The following is a 26,835-nucleotide window of genomic DNA, read 5'->3' on the forward strand; positions in this document are numbered from 1 at the left end:
GCTTTTAAAAATTTGGAGACTCTCTAGTAATATCCCGCTTTTTATTCTGGATAAAAGTGATTTTTTCCCTTTTTACCCTGGCAGGAGAACCCATGCATTGAGGTGTGAATCAATATTGCTAGCAGTTTATCAAATCTTTTCGAAGACCCAGCTTTTGGCTTTGCTGACTGAATCAATCAGGGTTCAGTCAGGAAACAGAAACCGCATCAGCAATCTGAACAGGTAAAATCTAATGTAAAGAATTATTAGCATTTAAATATTCTCTTTAAATACAGCATTATCACAATGTAAAGGACCTAAAAGGAAAAAAAAAATCTTTTCAGAGACCCAGACAAGCTTTGGATTCACATTGAAAATACTACCTGTGTACAGGATGTGAGAAAGGAAACTAGAAAATGAGTTGCAATAATGAGATTTCTTTTATTTAGGCCTAGACTGAGCAGGACCGAGGCCATCTGCTCCTGTGATCAGAGGCCTAGGCTTAACTTTTCTAGCAACCATGAGCTAGAATTCTGTCCAGCTCAGGTAGCACCAGAAACGAGATGGACTAGGTTGTAGAAAAGGCCCTTTGCTTGACAAGATGATTAATGCTCAATGTTAATATTCAGCATTAAAAAACTTGGGATCAGCAGGAGTCAGAATTGTTGAGTTAATGGAGGGATGGACTTGGATGAAAAAACTAGTTTTTCAGATATCGTTTCTTGGCCTTTTGGCTAAGATCAGGTGAAGAAACTAGTTTTTCAGAAAAACCAATTATCTTGGGGGTTGGCCATCAGTTTGATAATTAGATTTAGATTCCTGGTTTGATCCCAAAGGCTAAAGTGTCTCTTATTGAGCAGCTGGAATCCACTTCCTAGGTGAGGCTCGACCCTTCCTGAGGAGGGAATGTGTAGTGCCCCCCCTCCACCAGAAACTTGCAGGAAAATTCTTTTCCAGAGTCGAATTTGCAGTGAAGCTTCAGTCTTGTACTCAAGTGGCCAGCCGAAGGTGAGAAGTGGGGCTCAGCTTGGGAGTGTCTAGATCTCAGGTACTTAAAAGACTGTTTTGTGAGGCTAGGGGATGGGGGAAGACAAGGTCCTGTACTTAAGAACTCCCCTCCAAATGTAAAACCAAGCAAAACCGGGAATGAACAGGAGAGGCAGACTGGGTTCATCTTTTAAGTACAGGGCCTCACAGACTCAGGTGAGAGATTGGATAGGTAAACTGATGCTGGGCTACACTATCCAGTATGGTAGTCACTAGCCACAGAAGTGGTTTCTGAGCACCTGAAATGTAGCTAGTTAGAATAAAGATGTGCTGTAAGAATAAAATATACACTGGATTTCAAAGACTTCGTATTAAAAAGAGGTTAAAATAGCTTAAAATTTTAATAATTTTATATTGAAAGGAAAATATTTTTATATACTGCATTAAATAAAAATATGTATTTTTTAAAATAAAATATATTATTAAAATTAACTTCATCTGTTTCTTTTTACTTTTTTCAGTAAAAAATTTAGAATTACATATGTGGCTTCTGTCGTCTAAGGTGTCCAAAATTAGCAATTGCAGAATGCTGCTACCACCACTAAACGGAGGGAAAATAAGAAAACAATGAAATTAAGAACTTAGAAGAAAAGAATCCTCTACTGAGATTCACACCTCAATGCATGGGTTCTCCTGCCAGGGTAACACAAAACCTTCCCTGTAGAGAAGGAACTTGCCAAAGGGCAAGGCCAGAAGTGGTTCATAGGAACAGCACCCCAGGTGGCTAAGAAACTTCCTGCAGGTAGGTAAACTGGAGCTGGTCTGTGCAAGTGGCCTATCAAGGGACAGAGAAATTTGCCAGAGGGTGTGGTTAGGCTGGGGCTTGTCCAAAAGAGAGGCTTAGGTCTCCCACAAGCTCAATTCCCAGCTAATGTGCCAAGAAAAAAGCAAAAAGCACAAGGCTACCAATATGTAAAGCCCCTTCTTTCCTACTATGACTTTGCAGAGAACCACCACAAACATCTCTCAACAAAACCTAGTATCAAGCCAGCTGACAAAGGAGAAATGTCGACAGCATCCAGCTTCACTCTCACAAAGCAGGACTAAGACGAGTGGATTAGTTTGTTTGTCTGCCTTGTTTCGTTGATTTCTATTCTTGTTTATTTTTTTTTCTTCTGCTTACTTATAGGTTTGACTTGTTCTACTTTTTAAAAAGTTCTAACAAAGTACTGAAAGCTATTAATTTTCCTCTAAGCACTGTTGTAGCTGAATCCCATAAATTTTTTTTAATGGCAAGTTGAATATTAGTATTTTAAAGAAATTACCCTAATATTAATACTATTTTTTAACAGAAGTATGTTGTGAATCCCATAAATTTTTGTATAGTTTCCACTACCAGTTATAAATACTTGTAATTCTCTTGCTATTCATTTTAATTCTATTGAAGTTAAAGGAAATATTCTGTAAGATGTCCGTAACTTGAAAAAATTTTTTTAAAGATTTATTTATTTATTTGACAGAGAGAGAGAGAGAGAGAGCCCAAGTAAGCAGAGCAGCAGGCAGAGGGAGAGGGAGAAGCAGGCTCTCCACCAACCAGGGAGCCTGATGTGGGGCTCAACCCCAGGACCCTGGGATCATGACTTGAGCTGAAGGCAGCTGCTTAACCAACTGAACCTTCCAGGTGCCTCTGAAATTTATTGATAACTTATGTGGCTGAACATACAGTCTATCTTGGTGAATATTTTATATGTGTTAAAAAAAATGTGTATGAAAAAGTGCTCTACATCACTTGGCATCAGGGAAATACAAATCAAAACCACAAGGAGATACCACCTTACACAAGTCAGAATGGCTAAAATTAACAAGTCAGGAAATGACAGATTCTGACAAGGATGCGGAGAAAGGGGAACCCTCCTACACTCTTGGTGGGAACGCAAGCTGGTGCAGCCACTCTGGAAAACAGCATGGAGGTTCCTCAAAAAGTTGAAAATAGAGCTACCCTATGACCCAGAAATTGCACTACTGGGTATTTATCCTAAAGATACAAATGTAGTGATCCGAATGTTTATTGCTGCACATGCACCCGAATGTTTATAGCAGCAATGTCCACAATAGCCAAACTATGGAAAGAACCTAGATGTTCATAAACAGATGAATGGATAAAGAAGATGTGAGATATATGAGATATATGTGTGTGTATGTATATATACATACACACACACACACATATACACACACACACACACACACGGAATACTACGCAGCCATCAAAAGAAATGAAATCTTGCCATTTGCGATGACGTGGATGGAACTAGAGGATATTATGCTTAGCAAAATAAGTACATCAGAGAAAGACAAATATCATATGATCTCCCTGATATGAGGAAGTGGAGATGTAACATGGGGGTTTGGGGGATAGGAAAAGAATAAATGAAACAAGATGGGATCGGGAGGGAGACAAACCATAAGAGACTCTTAATATCACAAAACAAACTGAGAGCTGCCGGAAGAGGGGGTGGTAAGGAGAGGGTAGGGGGTTTATGGACATTGGGGAGGGTATGTGCAACGGTGAGTGCTGTGAAGTGTGTAAACCTGGCAATTCATAGACCTGTACCCCTGGGGCTAATAATACGTTATACATTAATAAAAAAAAATGTATAGTTTGGGGGTGTAGTGTTCTGCAAATATTGTTATATCCAAATTGGTTGATAGCAATTCGTATCACCTGTATCTTTATTAATTTTTGTATATTCTATCAATAACAGTTTATCAGTTTGAGATTCACATATTTTTATGCTGTTAGTTGGCACATATACATTTATAATATTTATATTTTCTTGTAAGATTACTCTTAATCTCTGGTAATTCTGTCTTGAATTCTACTTCCTTATGCTTACTCTTTCCAAAGTATATCTTTTTCAGTCTTTTTTATTTCAAACTGTTTATTAATTTTTTTTTATTTGAGTAGAGTTTGCAATCAGTTGACAGCCTGGCCAGACCTAGAGGATCTGAGAGAATCTCTCTCCCACATCTTAGATCTTGGTACAGGCTACTGAGTGGTCTTCTATCTCTACATGGTTTCCCCATTCCCTGCATGACACAAGAAGCATTCCAAAAGGGCAAAGGCAGAAGCTTCAAAGTTGCTTGAACCTTAGGATTGGGACTCAATGACTTTCTTGTCAGTTGGTCAAAATGAGTTATATGGCCAACCCAGATTTAAACTCAACCTTTTGATGGAACAAGGTGCAAAATGTTGTGAATTCACATATCACACCCCAGATACTTGCATGGCTCAGGCCTTCACATGTTTGCTCATATGTCATCTTAGAAGTGAAGCCTTCCATGATTCCATATAAAGTTATTACCCTTACCTCCCCTTGGAATTTAATATCCCACACTTCATTTTAGCACCTACTACCGCATGATGCTGCATATTTACTTGTTTATTATCTGCCTCCTTCCCACTATCATATAAGCTCTGCCAAGGTAGGAATGTCTTCTATTTGGTTCACTAGTATAACTCCACCACCTTGAACTCTGCCTTGTACATGGTAGTCACTCACTCAATCAATATCTGTTGAACAAATTCTCTTATTCAAACTAACATGTGCTATAAAATTTTAAGGCAAGAATCCAAAATAACTAAAAAAGCATAATACAAATTTTATGCATGTAAAATATTGGTGGCTTTAGAGAATATTTTGTTACACTTCAGGGAGTCCATCCATAAAGACTTTAGTCCTTGTTTCTTGGATATAATGAGAAAGTTTTAATGTTTAAACTCTTCATAAAAAGGTTCTTCTGGGCCTAGAATGTACATGGTCTTGGTAGCTTACCATATGTAGAAGCTGCAAGATTTAACTGCATAATAATAATAATTTATGTAAGATTCATATGATTAATAGTGTATCCAAGTTTTGCATACATTAGTGTCTGCTAAGTTTATCATTTTAGAACATAAAAAGAAGTTTAAAAAAAAAGTCTTATATTAAGCTCAGAATTTAACTGGGAAAAATTCTAAGCAGAAAACACATCAGGGCGCCTGGGTGGCTCAGTTGGTTAAGCCGCTGCCTTCGGCTCAGGTCATGATCCCGGGGTCGTGGGATCGAGTCCCACATCGGGCTCCTTGCTCAGTGGAGAGCCTGCTTCTCTCTCTGACTCTGCCTGCCTCTCTGCCTGCTTGTGCACTCTTTCTCTCTCTCTCTAATAAATAAATAAATAAAATCTTTAAAAATAAAACAAAACACATCAGAAGAAACAACAGTTTATCAGACATATATATATATAAATATGTGCTTACAAAAAAAGTAAAAATGCTCTGACCCCATCTCTAAATCTACTCAATATAAATAGAATAAGGAAGTCCTATGGAAAGGAGAAGATATATACTAGACTATCAGTACTGGAACCACTCTCACCACTCCAATCAACGAAAGCACTGTTAACAGGTTTAAAACAGTTTCACCTTCCAAGTGGGAAACAGGATTACCCACGTATTAAAAATTCTATTTTCTGTACTACAATAAGATAACCAGAGACATTAATGTAAATCAGTCAGCGGGTTACCGACAAAAGAATCTTTTCCCTTAGAGGAAAAGGGGCATGAGGCTGAAGGGGTGGGGAGGAGACCTGCTTTTTATTGTAGATCCTTTTAGGCTTTTTTTTAAACACATGCATATAGCACCTCTTGACAAAAAGTAAAAATAAAAACACCAACGTAATAAAAAAAAGGAATTAATTCCCTCCGTGGCTCTAGACATAGTATAGAATCTGAAAGGAAGTTTTCATAAGTGGTATTTTACACAGTACGTAGCCCAAGGGAAAATCAGAATAAAATGGTAAGCACTTGATATACTTTATGTGTTACATGCATCTGTATTTTATGGCCCATGTGGAAATCACTGCTTCTCTGCCTAACTGACAAAGACTGGGACAGCACCTAAATGCAGAAGGTAGTTTAATCCAATAATGTTAATTTAGGTAAAAGAAAGCTCGAAACAAAGAACATAAAAGATTTGCTGACTTAAAACAATTTTTTTTTAAAACAAGTAATTACAAGTTTTGTGATTGTATTTTTTTGTCATAATTCCATTACAGTTAACATACCTGTTACATTAGTTTCAGGAGTACAATATAGTGATTCAACAATTCTAAACATCACCAGTGCTCATCACAAGGGCACTCCTTAATCCCCATCACTTATTTCACCCATGCCCTTACCCCAGGCCTCCTCTGATAACCATAAGTTTGTTCTCTATAGTTAAGAGTCTGTTTTTGATCCCTCTCTTTCTCTTTTTTCCTTTGCTCATTCATTTTGTTTCTTAAATTCCACATATGAATGACATCATTTGGTATTTGTCTCTCTTTCACTTGCTTTGCTTATTAGCATTATACTCACCAGCTCCATCCATGTTGTTGGAAATGGCAAAATTTCATTCTTTTTTTATGACTGAATAATATTCCACTGTATACAGACACCACAACCTCTCCATCCATTCATCTATCAATGGACACTTAGGCTCTTTCATACTTCGGCTATTGTAAAAAATGCTGCTATATATGTAGGGGTGCATATATGCCTTTGAATTAGTGCTTTATATTTTTTGTGTAAATACCCAGTAGTGCAATTAATGGATTATAGGATAGTTCTAGTTTTACTTTTGAGGAATTTCCATATAGTTTACCATAGCTGGCTGCACCAGTTTGCATTCCCACCAACAGTGTAAGAGGGTTCCTTTTTCTCCATATTCTTAAAACACTTGTTGTTTAAGTTTTGTTATTTTAAAGCAACTAAAGTTCTCTTAGGCTTCATTTTATTTATACCACATAGATTCAGAGATACACACACTTTTACACTCATTAGTTATTGATAAACTATTACACCATTGTTTCTAATGTGCTTTCTACTCAGAATTCCTACATGCACCTAAAGTTAAATTCTGACTCTAAGTAGCCATAGTAGTAAAACATACTTTAATAAAGTAAATCTTCACTAGCCAAAACTGTTGCATTAGTGAAATCCTGAACATTAATACCAGTGAAAAAGATTAGGTAGTGTTATTTGACTCCCAGCACTGGGAACATTTTCATTCAAGGAAAGGAACTATTCTCTTCTGCATTAGAAATAGGAACATTACTATAAAAAAAATTTGATGAATCAAATAGCTGCAAAAAAAAAAATCAGATATACATTAGGAATTCTAACAGTAGGAATGAGAAAGAGATGGATAAAAAAGACAAAACCAGGAATCAGCTTCTGGTCTGAGCACTTCCATGTGCTAGCTATATGACCTTAGTCAACTCTTTTAACCTCTCCAGGACTAATTTTTTCAATTGGGAAAAAAAAAAGGGAGACATAAGATTAGGAGATTTAAGATTCTACCAAGTTTTAAAAAAACCCCACAAAACTCCAGTTTTGTATTATTAGTAGCTTGTTGTTCATTATAGCCTTTGGACCCAAAAAGTCCTCTTCTAAGAATTATCCCCCAAATGTGCTAGCACATGTGAGCAAAGATATTTGTATTTGGACAGGGATGTTCACTGACAGCATTATCTGTATTAGCAAAGGCCTGTGGAAAATGACCAAATGTTCAGTAGAAAGCTTGTTAACAAAATCATAGCATACCTACACAATGGAATACTACGAAGCCATTTAAAAGACTGAGGGAGCAGTAGGAAACAACCTCTAAAATACATGGCCATGCAACTAAAGCATGACACAGATGGTGTAGAATATAGTGCACTTACCTTTATTATTAAAAGGGGGGATGGTAACATACACAAAAATGTAAATTTATATATATAGATGGATCTACAGGTATTATATATATATATACGTTATATATAATGTGTTAAATACATACATATTGATACATGCACATATATATTCTTACTAATGCAAAAAATATTTGTAATGCATATACAAGAAACAGGTAGTAATTGTTGCTTCTGGGGGGGACTAGCAATTTAAGGCAGAAGAAAGATTTAAGTTTTCATTGCAAACTACTTTTTTTGCAGTCTTGATTCTACCATATAGAACTTTTATTAAATTAAAAAAAGAAATTTTTATTTAAAAATACTTGTATTTCACATACTTTAAATTACCTCAAATACCTTACTCAGCAAATATGTGTCTTCTCTGAAAAAAGATTATTATTTTAAGCAAAGATTTTTCAGATTACCTTAAAAAGTCTGGGAAACACATCTGCTGGCTGTCCACGAATGACAAACAAACGAGAGTTTAATTTTCGTAGATTGGCATCAAGGTCTTCAAGACACTGAAGCAAAAATCTACAGAGAAAAATATTAAAATTTTTAAACATGTATATTTAGAAGATACAAAGTATTACAAAATCATGTCATTCTAAAAATTGACATGCTAGCCCCATAATTTTATTGCCTCTTATTATCTTATTTCTAACTGGTCTGTAAATTACTCTTTCCAGAAATCATACTTACCATTTTTTAATAACAAACAAGTTTCTCAGTATTTTAATGAAATTCCTAAATTAAATCACTAACTTCCATTAATTAATAGTAAATGAATGGTAGCAATATTTAATTTGTAAGCATCAAAATTATATAAATTAAATGAATTGATTTCATTGATGAAATGAACTCAAGTTCAAACAGAAAAACCTCCTTGAAAAATCTAGAACACTTTTCTAATAAAAAAATGGAAATATCCTATTTAATCACTCTGAGCAAGTGAATAATTTAAGAATTTGAGTACTAAAGGATACTATAATCATCTATGAGAGAGAAAACATGCCTATTTTCAAGTTTCTTATCTAATTAAGGAAACTGATAATAAATACACATGAAAGTATGTGGCATAACTCTGAGTGCAGAGAATGTCAGGTTAATTAAAAAAGAAATATTTCATGAGACAGGTGGACTTTTCTCAATGAAATAAGTACTAAGAAGGCTTACCCATGATAGTTATGTTGGGAAATTCTGAGGCAGTACCAGAAGACTGCTCACTGTGCATCTTTTATTGTGAAGAAATGGAGCAGTCTCCAAGAGCATTTCTAAAAGAGAGGTCATCCCTAGAAAATCCAACCTCACTATCTGCCTCATGCTAATTTCTCTAACATTTCATCTAGATTCCCTTCCCTTCAGCTGGACAGATTTTTTCCTCTTTACTGTGCTTCTTTTATGTATCTGATCTTAAGGTTAAATATTTGTCTGCCTTTTCCACAAGTCATATGTTCTCTGAGAATAGTGATTGTGTTTCCTTGTGAGAAGTCAGAAATGCACTGTCCAATATGGTAGCCACTATGCACATATAGCCAAAATTAACAATTCAGTTTATCAGTCATACTTGCTGTATTTCAAGGCCTCTCAACAGTCACATGTGTGCCTATTAGTTACCATACTGGACAGCATAGGTGAACATCTCTACTGCTGCAGAAAGTTCTACCAAACATCATTATTCTAGGAGGCTATTCAGTTCAGATCATTTCCTTATTCTGATCCCATAAATTCATCAAGAAAGTTTTGTTAATTTTTATAGTTGCAGTTATTACTGACATCAGTACACCTAGTCAAGTTTGATATTCTTTCCATTTAGGAGTCATCATCTCTATGGGTGTGGGGACTCAGGAGGACTCCCATTATATCACCTTTATTTATTTATTTTTTTAAAGATTCTATTTCTTTATTTGCCAGAGAGCAGCGAGTGAAAGCACAAGTAGGGGCGGAGCAGCAGGCAAAGGGAGAAACAGGCAGTGAGCAAGGAGCCCAACGCAGAACTCAATCCCAAAACCCTGGGATCATGACCTGAACCAAAGACAAGACACTTAACGGAAGGAACCACCCAGGCATCTCCCATTGTATCACCTTTAGGAAGGTGCACAATTGTCTTTAAACAAATAGGAAAACAAACCTTTCTATTTTCACATTTATATTTCACCTCATCACTATTCTGCTTGGGTTTCGAGCCACCACCCTAACACTGACCCCTACCCCAACCTCTCGCTACAAACATGCAAATACTTTGGGCTGGCGGGGGGGGGGGGGCGCAGGGGGATTGTTAATGTTATACCAATACAAAAGTACTTGAATTTTACAAAATTATCCATAACTATGAATAATTTATCATATTGATGGTGATAAATGTTTATTAGGAAACATCTAGTTTTACGTATTTGCTTGGCAAGAGTTTTTAGACACTGTAGTAGATAAAAATTAAGAGATTAAATGAACTAGCAACTCTAAGTTTTCTTAAATTTAAACAGTTGGGGGAAATTGGAAAGGGAGGTGAACCATGAGAGACTATGGACTCTGAAAAACAATCTGAGGTTTTTGAAGGGGCGGTGGGGTGGGAAGTTGGGGGAAACAGGTGGTGGGTATTAATTAGAGAGGGCACGGATTGCATGGAGCACTGGGTGTGGTGCAAAAACAATGAATACTGTTATGCTGAAAATAAACAAATTAATTAATTAAAAAAAAGAATAAAGCTTTACATAACTTTGAAAAAAAAACAAAAACCCCAAACTAAAATGTCCTGGAAGGATAATCTACCCAAACACCCCTGGAGAGTACATTTTTAACAAGAACATATTTTCAGATCTTCTCTTAATATGGCATATTACTATACCCATTTGGAGGCTCAGTTAATAATACTATTAACTACATGCAACAGGTTACTTTTTAAAGGCCACACAGTAGTAAAATTCACATCTCTTTGCATAATTGTATTACCTATGTAGAAGCACAGTTTTCCTGTTATTTAATTGAATTACTAATTGCATCACTTCAAAATAAATAGAAAGAGTACTAAGTAAGCAAATATACTTCTTCACTTTAAACATATTAAAGACTTAAAAAAAAAACCTCCAGAGATAACTTATTGTTATTAGAAAAAAATTACATGCATTGAGTTTCCTTATACCATTTCCAACGATGATTTCAACATGAATCAACAGAAATAGTTTCTTAAAGTAGGTCATTACTATAGCAACCAGTGGGTGGTTTGGTATACTCCCCGTCACAATGACCTACTTTCCAGCCTGTGCTAGAATAGCTTTATATAACCAGAATTTCTAGTTCTGTCTATAAAATAGTCTAAAAAAGGCAATGATGAGATACAACACAATCCCACAGTTGTTGAAAACAAGGCATGCAAATTAACACGTATCATACCAGAATAAAACCATCTGGTTCTGCACTTTAGTTTATAAAATATATCTTATCATATGCTCAAAGATGAAAAATACACTTAGAATATCTAAATCAAAACAATTCACTGCTGGGGTGCCTGGGTGGCTCAGTCAAAGCCGGGTTAAAGCCTCTGCCTTCAGCTCAGGTCATGATCCCAGGGTCCTGGTGGGATCAAGCCCTACATCGGGCTCTCTGCTCAGCGGGGAGCCTGCTTCCCGCTCTCTCTCTCTGCCTGCCTCTCTGCCTACTTGTGATTTCTGTCAAATAAATAAATAAACTCTTAAAAAAAAATTCACCACTGATCCTGAAGAACAAATTTAAAGACTATAAATTAAAATAATTAAAAACACATGTAAAAAGAAATCTTTTGTCCTCTGCATGAAACGAGTCAAATTTTAAAAATTAAAGTCCTGGACATATTAATTATAATAAAGAAAGTATGTAAAGAATGTTAGTCATTAACCCAAGTCAATGGCATTTTATTAAAAAATTTTAAAATTATAAATAGCACTTTGTCTCTCTATAAATTGAATAAAGTCTACATATACTTTTTTCTAGTTTATAACAAATTTTTGGTGTTTTCATCTAACTTAATCATTATTCTAATTGTCAGAATATTTTGTGATACACATTTTCTCTAAAGAGGCTCATTTGGTTAAGCGTCTCCCTTTGGATGGCTCAGGTCATGACCCTGGGGTCCTGGAAAGGAGCCCAATGTCATTGGGCTCTACCCTCCCTCTCCCTCTGTCCATCCATTCTGCTCATGTTCTCTCTTTTTCAAATACATAAAATCTTAAAAGAGAGAGAGAGAGAATAGTTTAATGTTCAATAAAAATTAAATGTATATTTTTAAAGTAAATTTACTTTGCCAAGCTCTAATGGTTATAAATCAGTGAATGTATAACATGACACAATGTTGCTTTTAAAAAAAAAAAGATTTTTATTTATTTGAGATAGAGGGTGAGCAAGAGCGAGTGAGAGAGAGAGAGAGAGAGAGAGCACAGGCCTGGAGAGACAGAGGGAAAGAGAGAAACAGAGAGCCCGACGCAGGGCTTGATTCCAGGTCCCTGGGATCATGACACTTAACTATCTGAGCTATCCAGGTGCCCCACAACGTTGTTTTTTATAATAAATATTTTGCAGTGCCTCCTTCTAAATTCTGAAATTTAAATCAAAATTTAAAAAGAAATTTATAGATAAAGTAGCATATTTATGTGTATAAATTTAAAGCATTAATATAATGCTTTACTGTAATATATGGTAGAAATGTCAGGAAGGTCATTTATATTTTAAAAAGAAATAACATGTATTTCCAAATGTAAATATCTGAGTATGACAAAACAGTTAATTAATTCGATGCCTACATCTACATCCAGAATCGTTTTAAAAATTCAATAGCTACAGGGGAGCTTGGGTGGCTCAGTGGGTTGGGGCCTCTGCCTTCAGCTCGGGTCATGATCCCGGGGTCCTGGGATCGAGCCCTGCGTTGGGCGCTCTGCTCGGCGGGGACCCTGATTCCTCCTCTCTCTCTGCCTGCTTCCCTGACTACTTGTGATCCCTATCAAATAATTAAATAAAATAGTTTTTTAAAAAAATTTTAAAAATTCAATAGCTACAAAAACAGACTGATATATTTGTATTAATGGTGACTCAAACACCATGAGTGGTACTGCCTTTGGTGACATGACTTTCGGTAATGTTGAGCAAGACTTAGTAAAATTCTGGACAAAACAAAGTATAATTTTTCCTTGATTTACAAAGGTGATAAATATGTTATAGGAAAACTCAGTATATATCTTTCATAAGAATATACATATATATTTCATAAGAAATACCTAGCATTTATATATAAAAATGGATTTAAGCTCAGATTCAGAGAATTGGAAGTTTTTCACTTACAAGAAACCTCTGGTAGAATATTTGAAAGTTACTGGGACTCAAGACAACAATTTATCTTGAGAGACTATCCTGAGCACTACAAGTCTTTCATTCTTAGTCTCTCTTCACTAATTCCACTAGAGCCCTCTAATCATTGTGATAAGCAAAAATGTACCCACAAATTCCTACAATACCTCTAAAGAGTGATATTATTCATTATTCACATAATTTCACTGATTTGAGAGATACAAGTAACAGGAGTGTCCAATACGCAAGGAGCCGAAAATCTAGAAAAGAAATTTAAAAATATACATGATGTATGAGACTATAACAGAATCTTCCAGGTAGAATGCAACTTATATGGTAAGAGATCTGTATGGATAATGTTAATATAGCTTTAAAAAATCAAGAGGGAGAAGTCATTTCTGGATTTCTCTTTTTGAGATGAGGGAAAATTTAGGCAAAAATTTCAAAGATGCTGATTGTAAAGGAGAAGCCTTCCAATATTAGAATGATTTTAATAGCTGGAGATAGGGAGGGAGAATTACTGGCCCTTAGACTATAACCTCCTTAAAGACTGGGACTTGATCTCTCTCCCTCTGCCTGTCATTCCCCCTGCTTATGCACATGCTCTCTTTTCTCTCTCTCAATCTCTGACCAAAAAAAAAAAAAGATGGACTAGATCTCGTTTACCACTTTCCAGTGCCTAGACATGCATAACATATAGCAGAAGTTCAAAAAATATTTATCTAGCAAACAACCAAATAAATATTCATAAATACCAAATTCATGAAGGCAAGAGAAAGGGATTTCTTTCAAGTTTTAATTTAAATTCTACTTAGTTAACATACATTAGTTTCAGGTGTACAATATAGTGACTCAACACTTCCATACAACACCCAGTGCTTATCACAAGTGCACTCCTTAATCCGTATCACCTAGTTAACTCATCCCCCCATGCCCCCCCACTTCTGGTAACAGTTTGTTCTCTATAGTTAAGAATTGTTTCTTAAAAAAAAAAGTTTCTGCGTTTGCCTCTCTCTTCCCCCCCTTTGCTTATTTGCTTTGTTTCTTCAATTACACATATGAGTGAAATCATATGGTATTTGTCTTTCTCTATTTCAATTAGCGTAATACTTTCACTCCATCCATGCTGTTGCAAATGGCAAGATTTTGTTCTTTTTAAGGCTGAGTAATATTTCATTGTGTGTGTATGCATGAATGCACATGTGTGTATACCACTTCTTCTTTATCCATTCATCAGTCAATGGGCACTTGGGCTGCTTCCAAATTTGGCTAATATAGATAATGCTGCTATAAACATCTAAGTGCATGTATCCCTTCAAATCAGTATTTTTGTATTTTCTGGATAAATACCTAGTAGTGCAATTGCTGAATTTTAGGGTAGTTCTAGTTTTAATTTTGAGGTAGTACTATTTTTCACAATGGCTGCACCAGTTTGCATTTCCACTAAGAGTGCAAGAGGGTCCCCTTTTCTCCACATCCCCATCAATACTTGCTGTTTCCTGTGTTTTTGACTTTAGCCATTCTGACAGTTGTGAGGGGGTATCTCCTTATAGTTTTGATTTGCAGTTCCCTGATAATGAGTGATACTGAGCATCTTCTCATGTGTCTGTTGGCCATCTGGAAGTTGTCTTTGGAAAAATTTCTGTTCATGTCTTCTACCCATTTTTAACTGGATTATTTGGTTTTGGGTGTTGAGTGTTATAAGTTCCTTCTATATTTTGGATACCAACCCTTTATCAGATATGTCATTTACCATTATCTTCTCCCATTCCACAAGGTGATTTTTTTATTTTGTTGACTGCTTTGCAGAAGCTTTTTATTTTGATAAAATCCCAATTGTTTATTTTTTGCTTCTATTTCCTTTGCCTCAGGAGACATATCTAGAAAGTTGCTATAGCCAATATTAAAGAGGTTGATACTGCATATGCTCCTCTGGGGCCGTTATGGTTTCACGTATCACATTTAGGTCTTTAATCCATTTTGAATTTATTTTTGTGTACTGTATAAGAAAGTGTTGCAGTTTCATTCTTTTGCATGTTGCTGTCCAGTTTTCCCAACACCATTTGTTGAAGAGATGGTCTTTTTCCTGTTGGATATTCTTTCCTGCTGTCAAAGACTAAATGTTCATTTCTGAATTTTCTTTTTTTTTTTTTTTTTTAAAGATTTTTATTTATTTATTTGAGAGACAGTGAGAGAGAGCATGAGAGGCGAGAAGGTCAGAGGGAGAAGCAGACTCCCCATGGAGCCGGGAGCCTGATGCGGGACTCGATCCCAGGACTCTGGGACTGTGACCTGAGCCAAAGGCGGATGCTCAACCAACTGAGCCACCCAGGTACCCCTCATTTCTGAATTTTCTATCTGTTCCACTGATCTACATATCTATTTTTATCCCAGTACCACACTGTTTTAATTAGTACAGCTTTGTAATATAACTTGAATTCCAGCACTGTGATGTCTCTGGCTTTGTTTTTCTTTTTCAAGGTTGCTTTGGCTATTAAGGGTCTTTTATGTTTCCACACAAATTTTAAGATTGTTTGTTCTAGCTCTGTGAAAAATGCTGTTGGTATTTTGATAGGGATTGCATTATTGCTTTGGTAGTGTAGATATTTTAACAGTATTTGTTCTTCCATTCCATGAGCATAGAATGTCTTTCCATTCCTTTGTGTCATCTTCAGTTTCTTTCATTAGTGTTTTACAGTTTTCAGAGTACAGGCTTTTTGCCTCTTTGGTTAGCTTTATTCCCAGGTATCTTATTGATTTTGGTACAACTGCAAATGGGATTGATTCCTTAACTAGTAGAAAGGGATTTTTAAGACTTGTGCCAATAGTAACAGAATGAACATTCTCTGAATGTCTGTACTAGGTACTTTACATATATTTCCAGTAACTTTACAATAAACTATCTCATTTAAAAAATGATGAATCTAAAACTCATTAAGGACATATTCTGAAGTAACTCAGCTAAACAATAAAAATTTTAATTTGGATATGTCTGATCCTAAACCCATGTTCTTTGTACTATATAATGCCACTTTCCTACAGGGTATATAATAATCTAAAATGTTTTAGGGAAACTAGTCTGACAGTTTTAAAGACATAAAAAAGATGGCCACGAGCGCCTGGGTGGCCCAGTGGGTTAAGCCTCTGCCTTCGGCTCAGGTCATGGTCCGGGGTCCTGGGATCAAGCCCTGCATCAGGCTTTCTGCTCAGCAGGGAGCCTGCTTCCCCCTCTCCCTCTACCTGTTGGTCTTTCTGCCTACTTGTGATCCCTCTCTCTCTCTCTCTGTAAAATAAATAAATAAATAAAACCTTAAAAAAAAAAAAAAGATGGCCAGAAAAGAGTTTTTTTTTTGTCTTCAAGATGATGGACAAGCAAATGTAATATGGGACACCTGGGTAGCTCAGCTGGTTAAGCATCTGCCTTCAGCTCAGGTCATGATCCCAGGGGTCTGGGATTGAGTCCCACATTGGGCTGCCTGCTGCTCCCTCTCCTTGTGCACTCAATCTCTCTCTGTGTGTCAAACAAATAAATATATCTTTAAAAAAAGTAAAGTTATTTCTCACTCATGCTATACATCGATTGCAGATCAAGGCATTTCTCTCACATTTAATTGGTCAAAGCAGGTCACATGGCCAAGCTAGACTTCAAGAAAGCTGAAAGTACAAAATAAACTTCCTGCAGGAAGAGACACCAAAGAACGGTAAACAGAATAACATCTACCATAATACATAAACCAAATATTGGTATCTATGTACCACATGGTGAATTTCTTTTTTTTTTTTTTAAAGATTTTATTTATTTATTTGACAGAGATCACAAGCAGGCAGAGAGGCAGGCAGAGAGAGAGAGAGAGAGAGGAGGAAGCAGGCTCCCTGCTGAGCAGAGAGCCCGATGCGGGACTCGATCCCAGGACCCTGAGATCATGACCTGAGCCGAAGGCAGCGGCTTAACCCACTGAGCCACCCAGGTGCCCCACATGGTGAATTTCTTAATGGTGTATTATAGCAGCACATTAGAACTAACTCTGTGGGCGGGAGCAGGGAAAAGGGGACATAAGACGGATGAGAGGGCATGTGTAAGAAAACATTTGAGCAGAGTTTGGAATCAACAGGTTGTTGATAATATAGGAAAGGACAATCAAAGCAGAGAAAACAGTATCTTTAAATCAAGGAATTCTTAAGAACTGTATGTATGTGTCTGGGGGGGCGGATGTTGGGAAAATGACTACAAGTATCATACTTCCTAATACCAAGATGTTTATCCCCTCAACCCAGTATTAACATTTCAAAATATGTTCATAATAAATATCAAGGAAACCTACCAACTTCTATCGCTGACAGTACACTCAATTAAACTACCCTAACAGAAATACCTAACAACAAACTAACAGCTACAACAAAAGAAAGCTTTTAAACATAATTCACTGGACTTCCCCAAAAGTTAGGAATCATAAGAGGGTAAGAAGGTTACTAAGGTCTGCTTTAGCCTTGAGATTTCTATAGAGCACTGGAAACCTTGAGTTTAATCCAAGCTGAGGAGGACAGGAGATAAAGCTGCCCAAGGTCCATCCAAAATGAGGAAGCTAATAATAGGCCCTTACTATGAAGCCTGGGCTTCAGAAAGTTCCACCCACAGTTCATAAATAAATAAGGCTTATATCTCAAGTCACAGCATAGAGCAAAAAGGAAACTTTCCTATCTTTACTCAGTCTGGATTGAAAGAAAATAAAATCTCCCTTCCTGAATGGAAAGGGATAAAATAGTAACTTTACACTGGAGAAACCCAGCAAACACCACCTTAACCACATAATCAGAGTAAACATCACAACGTGTTGATAACCCGTACATCCTGACATGGTATGATGAGAAGAACACTTTACCACTATGGATTTTTCATAAAACCTATATCCCAGTCTAATCATGAGAAAAACACCAAATCTAAATTGAGGGCCAGTCTACAAAATACATAAACATACTCAAAATCAAAAAGGCTATTAAAAACAAGGAAAATTTGAGAAGCTGTCACAGACAGAGGAGACTAAGGAGACAAATGCAATTTGGTAATCTGGATGGGATCCTGTAACAGAAAAGAAAAATTAGTGGATATCTGAATGAAGTCTGGAGGTTAGTTAATGCTTATAAGATAGGGTGTAAGATGAAGCAGGAAAGAATATCCAATGGAAAAACGACAGGTTTCCTCAATAAATGGTTTTGGGAAAACTGGACAGTCACATGCAGAAGAATGAAACTGGACCATTTCCTTACACAATACACAAAAATAGACTCAAAATGGATGAAAGACCTAAATGTGAGACAGGGATTCATCAAAATCCTTGAGAAGAATACTGGCAGCAACCTCTTCGACCTTGGCAGCAGCAACTTCTTACTACACCTCTACAAAAGCAAGAGAAACAAAGGCAAAAATGAACTACTGGGACTTCATCAAGATAAAAAGCTTCTGTACAGCAAAGGAAATAGTCAACAAAACCAAAAGATAACCAACAGAATGGGAGAAGATACTCGCAAATGACATATCAGATAAAGGGATAGTATCCAAAATCTATAAAGAACTTATGGGGGGGGGCACCTGTGTGGCTCAGTGGGTTAAAGTCTCTGCCTTCAGCTCAGGTCATGATCTCAGGGTCCTGGGATCAAGCCCTGCATTGGGCTCTCTGCTCAGCAGGAAGCCTGCTTCCCCTCGCCCCCCCACCTGCTTCTCTGCCTACTTGTGATCTCTGCCTGTCAAATAAATAAATAAAATATTAGGAAAAAAAAAAAAAAGAACTTATCAGGGGGGCACCTGTGTGGCTCAGTGGGTTAAAGCCTCTGCCTTCAGCTCAGGTCATGATCTCAGGGTCCTGGGATAGAGTCCAGCATCAGGTTCCCTGCTTGGCAGGAGTCTGCTTCTCCCTCTCCTCCCCACTCATGTGCTCTCTCTTCCTCTGTCTCTCTCAAACAAATACAAATCTTAAAAAGAAAAAAAAAGTACTCATCAAACTCAACACCCAAAGAACAAATAATCCAATCAAGAAATGTGCAGAAGTCATGAACAGACATTTCTCTAAAGAAGATATCCAAATGGGCAACAGACACATGAAAAAGTGCTCGATACCACTTGCTATCAGGGAAATACAAATCAAAACCACAATGAGATACATCCTCACATCTGTCAGAATGGCTAAAATTAACAAGTCAGAAAACAACAGACATTGGTGAGGATGTGGAGAAAGGGGAACCCCAACCCCAACACTGCTAGTGGGCATGCAAGCTGGTGCAACCACTCTGGAAAACAATATGGAGGTTCCTCAAAAAGTTGAAAATAGAGCTACCCTATGACCCAGCAATTGCACTACGAGGTATTTACCCTAAAGATATTAATGTGGTGATCCAAAGGGGCACTTGCTCCCAAATGTTTATAGCAGCAATGTTCACAACAGCCAAACTATGGAAAAAGTCTAGATGTCCATCAACAGATGAATGGATAAAGAAGATGTGGGGTGTGTGTGTGTTATGCAGCCATCAAAAAATGAAATCTTGCCATTTGCAATGATGCAGATGGAACTAGAAGGTATTATGCTAAGTAAAATAAGCCAATCAGACAAAGACAATTATCATATGACCTCACTGATACGTGGAATTTAAGAAACAAAACAGAGGATCATAGGGGAAGAGACAAAAAAATAAAACAAGACGAAACCAGAGAGAGAGACAAAACATTAAGAGACTCTTAATCATAAGAAACAAACAGGGTTGCTAGAGGGAAGGCGGGGGGAGAGATAGGGAAGCTGGGTAACCGACATTAAGAAGGGTATGTGATGTAATGAACACTGAGTAAGACCAATGAATCACAGACCTGTACTTCTGAAACCAATAATACATTATATGTTAATAAAGTGAATTTAAATTAAAAATGGCAAAAAAAAAAAGATAGTGTGTAAGATGTTAATATTAGGGGAGACTGGGTACAGAGTACAGAGGATCTTTCTATACTATCTTTGAATGTTTTCTACAAATCTGAAGTTATTTTCAAAAATTTATTTTAAAAAAACCCTTGTGCCCAACCTGCCCCACCAAAGCATAATCTCAATACCCAATTCATGGAATTTAAGTGGTCCTAAATACCTCAAGCAAATCATTGCATTTAAAGTGGTCCCAGGGGGCACCTGGGTGGCTCAGCCGCTAAGCGGCTGCCTTCAGCTTAGGTCATGATCCCAGGGTCCTGGGATGGAGCCCCGTATGGGGCTTCCTGCTTGGCGGGAACTTGCTTCTCCCTCTCCCACTTCCCCTGCTTATGCTCCTTCTCTCATTGTGTCTCTGTCAAATAAATAAATTAAATCTTTAAAAAATAAAAAATAAAAAAATCAAGTGGTCCTAGATTGGTTGTGATCTGGGATAACTGTTAATAGAAATTATAAATCCTCTCTGGATTCAAACCCATGCCTCAATTTCCACAAAAAAATTCCACCAAAAATTAATCAATCAATCAAAATATCCAAGGAAACCAGAATTTAATCTGAATCACAGAATGAGGGGCCTTAAGATGACTAAGAACTTCTGGAACTGCTACAAAGTACCAATTCAAGGAGGTCACGAATCCCAAGCAGGGTAAAAACGAGAGGGACATGGGGTAGGAGATGAAGAGCAGAAAAGAGGTGGCAGGAAAAGTAAAGATAGAAATAAAGAACACACAGAAATGGGCAGATATATAAAGAGAGAGAGTCAAGAGACTGAGACAGACACTCTACATCTAGACACATCCAACTGAAACTATACAAAATAAAAAACAAAGATATAGTATATAAAGCAGCCAAAATACAGCTATACCCAATAAGCAAAGAATATGTATTCAAGTTTACAAGGCACATTTATGAAAATAGACCCTATACTAAATCATAACACTGTACTTAACAAATTTGAAAGAACTGGTATTTTTATATCTTAAAATTTAAAAAGCACTTTTCTAAACAATTAATGGGACAAAGAATATCATAATGGATTTTGGAAAATACCCACAACTGAATGATAATGAAGAAAACATATCTCAAATGTGAAGAATGCAAAACAAAAAAGAGGTATTAGAAAAAAATATACAGGCTTAAATGCTTTATTATAAGACTGGAAACTGAGTTAGAAAAACAGAATAAATCCAAAAACAAAAGCAAAAACCCAGAAAGAAGGAAATGATAAAGAACAGTAATTAGGAGAAACAGAATACAAATACTTAATAAAACAAAGCCAAAATTTATTATTTGAAAGATAATTATGGGGAAAGGGGGGAAGAGGCAAAATAAGCAATAATAATAAAAAGGAGATATAATCTCATACACATTTTTAAGATTGATTGATTGACTGATTGATTTGAGACAGAGATCTCGGAGTGTGGGCGGAAGGAGAGAGAGTCTTAAGCAGACTTGTGAGGAGTGCAGAGCCTGATGCCGGGCTCTACCTCACAACCCAGAGATCACAACCTGAACCAAAACCAAGAGTTGGTGGTTGAACTGACTATATAGCACCCAGATGCCTCCTCAGATAAACATTTTTATTAAGAATAAAAAATACTGCCAGGATTAAACAGAAAATAAGACAATATCAACAATTTCATGCCAATAAATTTGAAAACATAGATGAAATGGATAAATTCCTCACTAAAACTAACTCAAGAGCAAAACCAAAACATGAATAGTCCTATAGCCATTAAAGAAACTAAATCAGTGGTTAAAAATCTTAAAATCAAGACACAAGAGCCAATAAGCTTTACAGATAAATTTGACCAAACTTTCAAGGCTACATAAACTCTAATTATATAGAGGATGCTAATCTCATACAGAGGATATACAAAAAATGTACACTCCTCAACTCATCTTATGAGGTTAAATTTACCTTAACACCAAAATTAGACAAAGACAGTACAAATGGAAAATTACAAACTAACTCATTCACAAGGATACTAAACATCATATCAGCAAACCAAATCGAGCAAAATATTAAAAAATTATACATCATAAATCTTCAGAAAGGTGATTAATTTTTTTTATTTAGAGATTTTTATTTATTTGACAGGCAGAGAGATAGAGAGGAGGAAGCAGGCTCCCCTCTTAGCAGAGAGCCTGATGCAGGGCTCGACCCCAGGAACCCGAGATCAGGACCCGAGCCAAAGTCAGAGGCTTTAACCCACTGAGCCACCCAGGTGCTCAGGGGTTAATTTAATACTAAAAGATGATTAATTTAATATTAAAAATTAGTTAATGCTATTTACCTCATTCACAGAATAAAAGAAAAAAAATCATGTTACTAATTGAACAAATGCAGAAAGAGTAGCCACTAATTTCAATTCAACCTCAATTAACTAGGGCTAGAAGGTAACTTCCCTAACGTGAAAGAGGGCACCCAAAAATATACAGAAAACATCATATTGTTGAAAACACTGCTTTTAGGTTGGGGAGAAGACAAAGATGCCAGCTATCACCACTTCTATTCAACTTGTAGGTAGCAGACCTAAGCAGTGAAATAACAGAGCAAGAGATAAAATATATAAAGAAGGGGAAGGGAAGAAACAAAAGCATGATTATTTATAGATGATAGGAGTATCAATACTATCAATATAAAAGAAATACACAGAAATATTGTTTGCATTAATAGTAGGGCTTAAAAGTGTAAAAAAATCACTTAATTCTTAGAATCAATTTATACTAATGCAATCTACGTAACTTAGGCCTCTCTGGCTTCAAATATCACACAAAGCTATTTATAATTTAGAACTCTTATTATTCCTTGTCTAATTTTAGAAACCACTGCATTGTGACTTTACCACGTTAGAACAAAATTAAGTATCAAATGTACCTGTGGGTTTTAAAGGATTTACATACAACTAAATAAAATCTGTCCAACATGAGGTCAAAAGCATGCTGTCCCAGATCTACATATAATTCTTTTCTATGTCCTAGCAGTACTATTTGAAATTTCTCTCCTTCAGAAAAAGATTAGCCTTATGCCACAGTTATAGCTCAGTAAAGATGAAAAAATTGGTATTTCACTTTTTACTTAATAAAATTTCAGTATTCATATGTGAAAAGAAAAAACTAATAATGCTGAAAAAATATTTTTTTCTAAAAGTATGACCTACTACATGTCACATGGGTCTATCTACGGTTTGGCCAATGGTCAAATATATGTATTTCATATATATTTTTATATGAAAGAACGAAGACATCATGTGTGCAGAGAGAAACACTTAAGAGAGTAAATGATGTCTACAGATATATGAGAAAAGAGAATACTCTTAGGGAGTTAAGGTCCAGACCCATGAGGTCTTGTGTTTGTTTGAGGAACAAAAAACATGCTTGGAGGCCAATCGGTGAGGGAAAATAAGAAGAAAACAATAAATGATGTTAAGGATGCACTAAGTGTCAAATCACATAGACTCTTTTGACTTTTACTCTGCATAAGATAGAAATCCTTTGAACGGTTTTAAGCAGAGGTTGTGAGTTAACTTTTAAAATAATCACTTGGACTTGTAGGTATAAAGTAGGCATCAGACAAAGAGCAGAAATAGGAGACCACTTAGGAGGCTACTATACTTCTGCAGAGGAGACATGATGGTGGCATAGATAAGAATGGTACTAATGGTGAAAATGATAAGACCAACTGAAATAGCAAAGGAAGTGGGATTACTAAATCTAGAGTCCAAGTTTTCAGTCCAAGTATGTGCTGAAGATATAATATTGGAAGTCATCAGAACACAAACAGTCATAAGATTAGATAAAGTAAAAAAATGGAAGAAAGGACCTTCATTAGGAATGAACAGATGAAATGACAGAAGGACAGAGAGAAGACTAGAGAGAAAAGGAAAAAGAAAAAGGATGGGATAAAGTCTAGATAGATAGAAGCAAGGGATAAATGTGTATATTCCCAAAAGGAAGGACGGATAGAATGACTGAAAGGAAAGGAGGGAGGAAGAGCAGTTAAATGGGGTAATGATGCTATGACATATAGGAAAAAGAAGGACACACAATAAAAGTATAAGTGCATGACACAAAAATGCCAAGAATGATGGGGTAGAGAAGCAAAAATGGACAAACAGAGAAGGAGTAGAGGTTAGTATGGTAAGAGGGTCAGAAAAAGGGAGAAGTAGGAAGGAAGTAGGAAGAAACAATTCAACCGAAATTTGAGAATCCTAAGTTTTCAGTGACAATAACCAAAAAAGGGATCAGTTTGATTTAATTACTAATAAGTGAGTTATGAGCCACGGACCTCAAACACGTTATCTCATATAGACTTGATTTCACTGTTGAAAGTAATAAATGTCTTTTTCCTGACGCATGCTATGTAAATACACACAGAATTTTTTCTCTATTTAAAGAAATGTATCAAGAAAAACTAAATGAATCCAAAATAGATCACCATTTCTTATTTGGTAAAGAGACTAATTTAGATTCACATTAACTTTTATGCTTTTTAGAGATATTTGAGAGTTAATTATTAGCAATCTAATAATTCTACATAAAATGTAGAATCACATATTCTGAAGTATAGTCTTTCATTTATACAACCAACATCTGAGCACCTACATAGGACACAAAAAATAAATCCAGATTTCTAGTCCTCAGAGCCTCCAAGCTGAATGAGAACAAGACATACATATATATTATTATTAATACACCATACAACAACTGAGCCACCCAGGCATCCCCAAATAGTCCATAGTTTAGTTAACAGTAATATACAAATACCAATACCAATGTCTTAATTCTGATAATTGTACCATGGTTATGTAAGGTTATTTAAGATTAAGAGATGCTGGGGGCACCTGGGTGGCTCAGTTGGTTAAGCACCTGCCTTTGGCTCAGGTCATAATCCCAGAGTCATGAGATCCAGCCCCATGTCGGGCCCCCTGCTCACTGGGAGCCTGCTTCTCCCACTCCAAAACCACTCATGCTTTAGCTCTATCTCTTTCAAATAAATAAATAAAATCTTTAAAAAAAAAAAAAAAAAAGATTAAGAGATGCTGGGGGCCCCTGGGTGGCTCTGTCAGTTAAGCATCTGCCTTCAACTCAGATCATGATTCCAGGGTCCTGGGATTGAGGCTCGCACTGGGCTCCCTGCTCAATGGAGAGCCTGCTTCTCCCTCTCCTTCTGCAACTCCCCCGCCCTCACCCCCGCATGTGCGCGGTTTCTCTTTCTCTCTCTATCTCAAATAAATAAATAAATAGATAAAATCTTTTAAAAAATTAAGAAATGCATGGTGAAGGTATATGGTAACTCTCTGTATTAGTGTTGCAACTCTAAGTCTAAAATTACTTCAAAATAAAAAACAAATCAAAACAATAATAGATGAATCAGAACAACATATCCTGAAATAAATATGTTTGGAAAGTTCTTTTCCCCTATCAGTATTATTTCCACCTCTCCACCATGGTAGTAACCACTTTAACAGTTCCATCTACACATTTACTTCTTTAACAAATAATACTTGAGTGCTAGGCATATATTACAGAGAAAAATACAAAGTAGGAAGTGCCAAGTGTGGAAGATGGGGACTGCTGTATTATGGACTGATTTAAGAAGACTTCATAAGGTGATATTTAGCAGAGTTCTGAAGTAAGGTAGTAAGCCATGTGGATATTTTGGGAAAGGAACAGCAAGTGCAAAGGCCCAGATATCTAACAACATTTTGAGGAACAGAAATGGCCATTACAGTTGCAGCAAATTAAGGGACAAGAAGAGGGCAAAAAATAAGTCCAGGTATGCTAAGTATTTAGGGTCTCCTTAGCCACTATAAGGGCTTTCTTTGGTTTGTATGCTTAGGGAAATAGAAAGTGACTTGAAAAGTTATGAGCAGAAGAGTGATACAAAAGTTTTACAAGTTAATAATGACCTTGTGTGAAGAACTGGGCAGAGTGGAAACAATCAATTAAGAAATTACAGCAGTTATCCAAGTAAGAGAAAATGAGGACTTAGACCAGACTGTAATCAACAAAGATGAGAAGTCACTAAATTCTGGGTATGTTTTTATGGTAAAACCCACAGGATTACCTGACAGATTAAATGTGTTATAAAACAGAGAAGTTAAGGTGATTCCAAATTCAGAACACATGACAGAATGAAATTTCTGTATTTACTGAGATGAGAATATGGAATAAAGAAGATCTGGGGATTTTGTTTATTATTTTGTTTGTTTCAAGGAGTGGAAATAAAGCATTCAGTTGTGTGTTTTTTTTTTTTTTTGTTTTGTTTTGTTTTGTTTTTTGCTCATATTTATTATTTCCTTCCTTCCACTTTCTTTCAGTTTACTTTCTCTGATTTTCTTCAACTTCTTGGATGAACCCTCAGGCCACAGATTTTTCAGTCTTTGTTCTTATTAACTCTATGCTTATAGGGCCATAAGTATCTTTGTAAGCATGGCTGTAGGTACATTCCACAGATTTTAATATGCCATTGTCATATGCCATTAGTTCAAAATGTTTTCAAAATTCCATTGTAATTTCCTCTTTGGCCTATAAATTATTTATAAGAATATTGCTTAATTATCAGCATTTGGGGATTGTTCTAATTATTTTTTTGTTATTAATTTCTAGCTTATTTCACTGCTGTCAAAGAAAATATTCTGTAATTTCAATGTTCTGAAATACAAGGCTTGCTTTATGACCCAAGATACAATTAATTTTGCTAAATTTTCAATATGCACTTGAAAAGAATGTGTATCCTGTAGGTATTAGATAAGATGTGCTATGTTAATGAAGTCAAGGTTGTTAATCATACTGTTCCACTCTTTCTTTTTTTGTTTCCAATCATTTATAACTC

General features: G+C 36.2%; 1 protein-coding gene across 2 annotated transcripts in view; it reads right to left on the bottom strand.

The window, feature by feature from the left end:
* CRY1 (cryptochrome circadian regulator 1) overlaps positions 1–26,835 on the bottom strand; it is a 99,681-nt gene that overhangs the window by 36,326 nt on the left and 36,520 nt on the right. For both annotated transcript variants that reach the window (XM_059186766.1, XM_059186765.1), the window contains exon 2: positions 8,148–8,256. In XM_059186766.1, the coding sequence (XP_059042749.1) occupies positions 8,148–8,256 (109 nt within the window). The remainder of the gene's footprint in view (positions 1–8,147; positions 8,257–26,835) is intronic.

The sequence above is a fragment of the Mustela lutreola genome, chromosome 8, assembly GCF_030435805.1.
Source record: "Mustela lutreola isolate mMusLut2 chromosome 8, mMusLut2.pri, whole genome shotgun sequence".
NCBI lineage: Eukaryota > Metazoa > Chordata > Mammalia > Carnivora > Mustelidae > Mustela > Mustela lutreola.